The sequence below is a fragment of the Chaetodon auriga genome, chromosome 1 (genome assembly GCF_051107435.1).
Source record: "Chaetodon auriga isolate fChaAug3 chromosome 1, fChaAug3.hap1, whole genome shotgun sequence".
Classification (NCBI taxonomy): Eukaryota; Metazoa; Chordata; class Actinopteri; order Chaetodontiformes; family Chaetodontidae; genus Chaetodon; species Chaetodon auriga.
This window is the reverse complement of record NC_135074.1, coordinates 28,788,753-28,796,257: the sequence shown is the minus strand read 5'-3', so window position 1 is coordinate 28,796,257 and position 7,505 is coordinate 28,788,753. Positions and strand designations below refer to the sequence as shown.

The following is a 7,505-nucleotide window of genomic DNA, read 5'->3' as shown; positions in this document are numbered from 1 at the left end:
GTCAATCCGTCAGTTTTAAGAATGAGTTTCTGGATTTTCTGGTACCAGTTTTATGCGCAAGCAATCTCAGCAGTGGTTTGGAAAGAGCACATTTCAGAGAATAGCTCCAGACAGATTTCCCATATTTGAACATTAAATAATTTGCTCTTGTTGCCCAAATAGACGATTATAGGCATGCTTTACAGAGCCCATGGCGAAATTAAAATACTCACCATAGCAAATATGTGAAGTGTCTCTTGAAAATATTAAGTTTTGGATAAATAAATAATGTTAACAAAATCTGTGTTCTTCATTCCCCCTCTGCTCCTCGTATTTCGACCCTGACGCTGCCTCAGGATGATTCACAGAGCCAATAATAACAAAAGTAATGGGAATATCAAGTATTCAGCTGAAACGCTTAAGAACCTCCTCTGATTATTAATGGTGCAGCGATATAACCATCAGCTAGAAAACAACAAAGGCACATTTTATGGCTAACAGAAACTTTTAGAAAAGATTTTAACAAGCTTAATTATCAGAAAATAATGCACCGTAATAATGAATGAAGGACTCTCTGCCATGATAAAAAAAAAAAAAAAAGCCCATTAAACTGATTACATAACGTTAATTAAAGTAGGGTATTATCACAGTTAGCTGAATTACTAAGGTTAGTCTTTTAGTAACCTCAATCACATGTGCATAAGAAGCCCCAGTCTGTTATAACTTAACATTAATGTAGCTTGCATGCAAATCAAATGAAAACACAGCAAAATACAGGCGACCCCATCACCCCCACTGATCACCTGTGACCTGAGAGGGGGGCGATGAAGGAAAGGTCCGCACTTTCATCACTGCTGACTGAGCCGGGAGCTTTTAAGTGCGGCACCAATGTGCGTTCACGCGCTACACGCTGACGTAATGAGCCTGCCTTCTTTTATGGTTTTGTCGGCGTGTACCAGGAAATACAGGTGAAACAGGAGACACCCGTGCTGCTTCCTCATGACAGAGACAGGACGGACAGTAAAAGGACCGGACGCTCACGTCTTTCTCCCTGCTGGACTTATCAAATACAGAACCAGCTCCGGCAACCTACGGTATGAAAGTCTAACAGTGAATCATGTATTTATAGAAGAATGTTTGGCAGGTGATATTAAAAAGCGCACAAAAGATTAGTTGCTCTGTCAAAGGATAAATGTGAAAGTCAGATAATGTATGCAGCGCAAGCTGAAACATCTGGATACGTGAACGTTTGTTTAACGCGAGCTCAAACAGTGTTACTGAACTTCGAGTAATATGTTGATCTGTGAGTGCGCTTCCTCGAGGACATGGTGTCTTTAAATAAGAAAAGACAAAAACAGCCGGCTCAAACCAGGAAGTAGTCACGCTCATAGAGACTTTCGGTTTATGCTTCCCTTCAAGATAAAAGTGAGAAAAGTAACTTTTGTGTTTGACGTAAACATTGATCGAAGTGCGAGAATTCACTGCTAATAATTATCGTCAGATTAATGATGAAATGATATTGGAAAATATTTAACAAAGAAAAACATGGATCAACCACAGCTCTTTCAACATCATTTGCCGTGTTACTGCGAAACTACTCATCTCAGAATCTGAAGAGGAATAAGAAAGTTGCAAGAATCAGTTATCTTTAGTTTAACACAAACAGTAGGTTAGGCTAATGTTAGCCATGTTAGCTTCACTCACAGATAAGATGAAGCAGGCTGTGAAACAACCTTTATCTCACAACATTAAAGCTCTAACCTGGGCAAACATGGAACCTGATGGAAGGGTTTAAATAGTGACGCCTATGATAAACATGACGATGATTGAATAGACATCCTGTCCACACTCGGACAGACAGGATCGAAAGTTTGCCTGGCCTCCAAGGTTTAATGAGGCTGTTAAACTTTAACTCTTTCAAACTAATGTTCTACTAATATTTTTTGGATATCGATATTTGAGATTTAAAATACCTGTAGTGGTATATTAGCAGATATGCAGTTTTAACTAATGAATAACATTATGTGGATTAATATATATCCCATCCTGTCTCATTTTAGCCTCCACATGCAGAACTGTGGTTTTTGGTTTTACATTTGGTGCAATAACCATCCAGTTCATCCCGCATTGTATTTTTCACTGTAGGCTCATGGTAGAAACAGATTTAACATACAATACACATACAAAACTATTGTATTCATTACATATGTTGTATTGGCCTAGAATTTTTCAAAGCAAAGTTAAAAAGTCCTTACATGAGCATCATTAAACATTTCAGGCCCATAATGAGGCAAAAATGATAATCATAAAAAGAGATAGACATGCTGCAAAGAAAACAGTGCGAAAGGTTGAACTGTCAATTGCTTTCTTGATTAATCAATCAGTTGTTTGGTCTATGAAATGTCAGAAAATGGTGAAAAATATCACTGCTTCCCAAAGCTCAAGATGATGTCACCCAAAGATATTCAGTTTGCTGTCACAGAGGAGTAAAGAAACCACAAAATGCTCATTTTTCTACTCAAAAAACAACAACAAAAAAAAAAATACTCAAACCGATTAATTGATAATGAAAATAGCAGGCAATTACATATATGAAATTTAGCTGTGGAACTACTTTGCAATTACATTGTGTAGCATTGTGGCTTTTATTCTGGAAATGTGAGACCGGAAGTCATATTGTTATTGCCGCTGGCGGAAGTCAGCCGTCATGTTGAATCGTGGGGTTGCTGTAGCACTGCTGGTGTTCAACATTAGCCACATATTAGCTCGTGTAAATGCTGCAGTCTTCACCCAGACTGTCCTTTTCTGTCTGTAATCATGAACAGGACGCAGCTGAAGCGGTCCAGCATCTTGAGGATGGCTCTAGCCGGCTCGGAAACGATGGACCAGGACGGACATGGAGAGACTTTCTTACTCCGGGCTGTTAAAATAGCAGCCGTGGTTGCGCTGTACTGGTTTGTGTCAATAACGATGGTGTTCCTTAATAACTATCTGCTGGATAACCGGGACTTGGACGCGCCGTTGTTCGTCACTTTCTATCAGTGTGTGGTGACGGTCGGACTGTGCTGGATCCTGCAGCTGCTGTCCGGTATGTGCCCGGGACTCATCGACTTCCCGGCGGTCAAACTCGACTTGAAGACGGCGCGGGAGGTGCTGCCGCTGTCCGTTGTGTTCATCGGCATGATCACCTTCAACAACCTGTGCCTGAAGAACGTCGGGGTGGCTTTCTACACGATCGGCCGGTCCCTCAGCACGGTGTTCAATGTGCTGCTGTCCTACGTTATCCTGAAGCAGACCACATCATTCCGAGCCCTGCTGTGCTGTGGCATCATATTAGGTACGTGGACTTTCTGTCCTCCTGCATCTGGATTGCAATGCAATATTTTTCCTGTTGGTAATCAATTATTGGTCAGACTTTGTGTGTGACAATATTCTCGATATTTTGCTGATGCGTACTTTTACTTAAATAACGTTTTGAATGCAGGACTTTTACTTGCAGTGGAGTATATTTCACAGTTTGGTATTATTTATTACTAAGAGGGTCTGAATACTTCCACCATCACTGCTGCTTGTCGGGAAACAAAGGAACAAAATGCCGAATTTGACTCTGGTGGAGGAACTTTGCAGCTGTTGGCTCGTGGTCTTACCCTTTCTCTCAGAATCTCAGATCTTACGACCACAAATAGATATTTCGTGAGGAAACGTGAGCTTCTTCAATGAACGCACTCTTTTAGTGTGTTACTGCACAACGCTGCTGTCAGAAAATATATATGCTCATGCACTTTGGCCTAAAGTGTGTGCCACATTACTGAGGATGGGTACTCTGCAGGTACCTGTCCTCCCAACACACCTGTTAGTGACGAGAATCGACTCTCTCAACAGATTTCACTTATCTGAAAGACAGTGTTCTTCAAGCCGCCTGGTTCATTGGATCACAGCGGTGAGCAAGCCTCTGAGCTCAGGCGTCAGGCCTCCACTTTGAAGGGAGGTTAAGGTTAGAGCCCCCGACTCTGGCTGTGCACAGTCTTTACCTTCAGCCCTGAGCTCCAGGTGTCCTCTCGCATGAGTGATCCTGCCGACAGCGCTGAGATTGTGGTGGCAATTCCTGTTGAAAAAAAGCACAAAGTAGAGTCTTGACTTCCTGTAAGTTGAATTCAGCATCTGCAGATGGACTCAGTAAAACGAATTAGAGCAACGAGTTGAGCAAATCAGCCCCAAACATCGGAGATGTCAGTTTTTTATACACAGTGAGGACTGCTAGGTCAGGGAGAGGAGGTTTAATTTTAGTCAGTATTTTACCTCTTGGCTGAAAATTCAGAAATAAATCCAAGACACATGAATTATTCAGTGGCATGACTTTGAAAACACAGGTAGGAAAGCTATTGAGATGTTTCAGCTGAAGGCGGTTTGGCTGCTCCAGTGTTAAAAATGCTTTATGCTTCTCAGGTGGATTCTGGCTCGGTGTGGACCAGGAAGGCGTGGCAGGGTCCCTCTCCTGGTCAGGCGTCCTTTTTGGGGTGCTGGCCAGTGCTTGTGTCTCTCTGAACGCCATCTACACCAAGAAGGTGATGCCCGCAGTGGACGGAAACATCTGGAAACTGTCCTACTACAACAACATCAACGCCTGCATCCTCTTCCTCCCGCTCATCCTCATATTTGGAGAGTTCGGCCGTCTCGCCAACTTCAGCCGCCTCACTGATCTCGGGTTCTGGGGCATGATGACGCTCGGGGGGGTGTTTGGTTTCGCCATCGGTTACGTGACAGGCCTCCAGATCAAGTTCACCAGTCCACTCACGCACAATGTCTCAGGAACAGCGAAAGCCTGCGCACAGACGGTCATTGCGGTGGTGTACAACTCTTCCAGCAAAAGCATGCTGTGGTGGACCAGTAACATGATGGTTCTTGGTGGCTCGTCGGCCTACACTTGGGTCAAAAGTCTAGAAATGAAGAAGACTCCCCACAGAGACCCCCAGGACTCAGCTAAGGAAAAGCTGCTGCCAGAGGAGAAAGAAAACATGGGGGTGTGAACAGGCCGGCAAAGCTTCAGCTTGTATGTCGAGTGAGAATGTGAAATAATGTAACGACATTACTGATTATTGATTGAAACGATACTTCACTTGGAATCAGTGGTTTTTGTTGGGTTTACTAGTCTTCTGCTTTTATACTGTTTCGTCTAAGACTCGAAGGAATTAGTATTTATGTTTTAGTTGAATTATTCACATTCATCTGGGGCCTTTGTACAATTATTTTTACAATTAAATGACAGAAATTTAATTATATCTCCTTGAAGTACTCGAAGTGCAGGAGGAAATCGTGTTTTTATCCACAGAGAGGGTCTGATGACTTCCACTGAGGGAACAGAAGCTTTTTCACAGCTATATGCCATTTTTAGGAATGTATGTCTTGTTTTTCTGTTCTGCTTTCTCAAATACTGTTGAAGTCCGAAGTTTACATACGCTTCATATAGTATACAAACTGTTTTTTTTTTGGCCTAACATTTCGGAAACATCAACTGTGTGCATGACACAACTGTTGTGCACAGACTCTGCCTTTAAAGAGCTCGGAAAATTCCAGAAAGTTGTGTTATGAATTCAGAAGCTTCTGATTCTAATTGAAGTCAGTTGGAGGTGAAGGTACCTTATTCATCTGTACAAACGATAGTACACAAGTACAAACACCCCGAGGCCACACAGCTGTCATACCACTCAGGCGTTCTGTCTCCAAGAGTTAAACGTGCTTGGGCGCAAAAGTGCAAATCAATCCCAGAATAACAGCAAAGCATGTCGTCAAGGTGCTGGAGGAAACTGATGCTTTGTCTGTGAAACGACCTCTGGTCTGGTGAAACAAAAATTGAACCGATTGGCCTTAATGACCATCGTTACATTTGGAGGAAAAAGGGGGATTGCGAGCCGAAGAGCAGCTCCATGATGGCAGCATCGTGTTGTGGGGACTGGTGCACATCACAAAATAGACAACGAAGGAAGATTATGTCAGTATATTGAAGCAACATCTCATCAGGCAGGAAGGTAAAGCTTGATCGCAAACGGGTCCTTGAAATGGACAATGACCCCAGACATACTTCCAAGGTTGTGGCAAAATGGCTGAAGGAGAGCAAAATCAAGGTCATCACAAACTCTGACCTCAATCCAATAGAACATGTGTGGTCAAAGTGCGTGGGAGCGATGATACCTGAAACGTTTGACCCAAATTAAACAGTTGAAAAGCAATGCTACCAAATACTACGAGTATGTAAACGTCTGAGCTGCTGGGAATGTGATGAATGAAAGAAAAGCAGGAATAAATCATTCTGTCTCCTGTAATTCAGAGCTAAAACCTTGTTTATTAAGATTAAATGTCAGGAATAGTGGAAACTGAGTTTAAATGTATTTGACTAAGGTGTGTGTAAACTTGTGACTTCAACTGTACGAACCAAGCCAAGACAGCCGGATCTGTAACGCCCTGTTGCTTATAGAGGATACAACAGGCAGGGTAATCAGAAACCTGGGGTCAGTGCGGCCGACGTACAATAGGCCTTTATCTCCAAAGGAAGCACTCCTTCAGCATTTTACACTGTTGCTGTTGTAAACTTGTACAGTGTTTGCTGCAGCACATAATGTTTCTGAGCTGAGTCGAATGTTAAAGGTTCTACACGTGAGATTTCAGCCACTAGATGTCGCACAAGTGCACCAAGTGCAACGAGATGAACAAAGATAAACCAAGAGGATGTACATCGTGGTGCTGGTTGGAACATTACAGTATACAGGTGTTTTATTAACATTAGTAACATATTCAACTGTGAGGAGCTGTTTCTCTGCTGTGTTTGCTGTGTGCTGTGTTTTCTCGGCTGAGTGACCTAAATCCACGTAACACAATTAGTAGCTTGCTAGCTGTTCTGCTAACGCGAGCTGCCTAAAACGTCAAGTGCAATATGCTTGGTGGAGGGCATTCTGGATGGTCGCCTTCAGCTGAACACTTGTGCTCTTCCGTCTAACTTTCACGTCGCTGTTGGAGGTCGATCGCAGTCTCTTTATAAATGCAGGGAGGGCCGACAGTTTCTAACACGCCAACGTGGCCGGCCCGGCTCCCAAAACAAAGAACAGAAGCTCAGATTACAACATGTAGAGAAAGTGTGACTTCATTCCCTACTCAGGACGCCAGTACTCCACTATATCTGTACATAGGAAATGTTTTTTTTGCTGCTGTATGAATACTTAAAATCTTGCATATAGAACCTTTAAACATGGTGTATGAATCAATTGTTTTCAAGCTTTCCTATTAAAAGGGAAGATTTTGCTGTCACTGGTTATTTGTATTTATAAATATGATATTTTGGCACTTTTGTCAAATAAAATATGTATAGTTTATATCCATATTTTGTGTCAATCTACTTGCAGCTTGTATCAATTCTACACAGTATCTTCAAATGTAATCTCATGATAGGAATCAGAACAGAAGCCTGAGCCTTGACACTGTTATCTCTCTCATGAGGAAAATATTTAAGCCAGTAAGTCAGCTTAACTCCCTCA

At 42.4% G+C, this 7,505-nt stretch overlaps 1 protein-coding gene across 1 annotated transcript; it reads left to right on the top strand.

The window, feature by feature from the left end:
• The first annotated feature begins 961 nt into the window (after positions 1 to 961).
• Positions 962 to 7,278, top strand: slc35c1 (solute carrier family 35 member C1). The gene is made up of 3 exons (XM_076733614.1): positions 962 to 1,073; positions 2,805 to 3,316; positions 4,426 to 7,278. The coding sequence occupies exons 1-3, from the start codon at positions 979 to 981 to the stop codon at positions 5,004 to 5,006; spliced, it is 1,188 nt and encodes a 395-aa protein (XP_076589729.1). The 5' UTR covers positions 962 to 978; the 3' UTR covers positions 5,007 to 7,278.
• Positions 7,279 to 7,505: the final 227 nt, after the last annotated feature.

Excerpts from the sequence above, each read along its gene's own strand:
- slc35c1 (XM_076733614.1), top strand. The coding sequence starts at position 979 with ATGACAGAGACAGGACGGACAGTAAAAGGACCGGACGCTCACGTCTTT. Across the intron at positions 1,074-2,804 it reads ACCAGCTCCGGCAACCTACG|GACGCAGCTGAAGCGGTCCA; the intron begins GTATGAAAGTCT and ends AATCATGAACAG. Across the intron at positions 3,317-4,425 it reads GTGCTGTGGCATCATATTAG|GTGGATTCTGGCTCGGTGTG; the intron begins GTACGTGGACTT and ends TATGCTTCTCAG.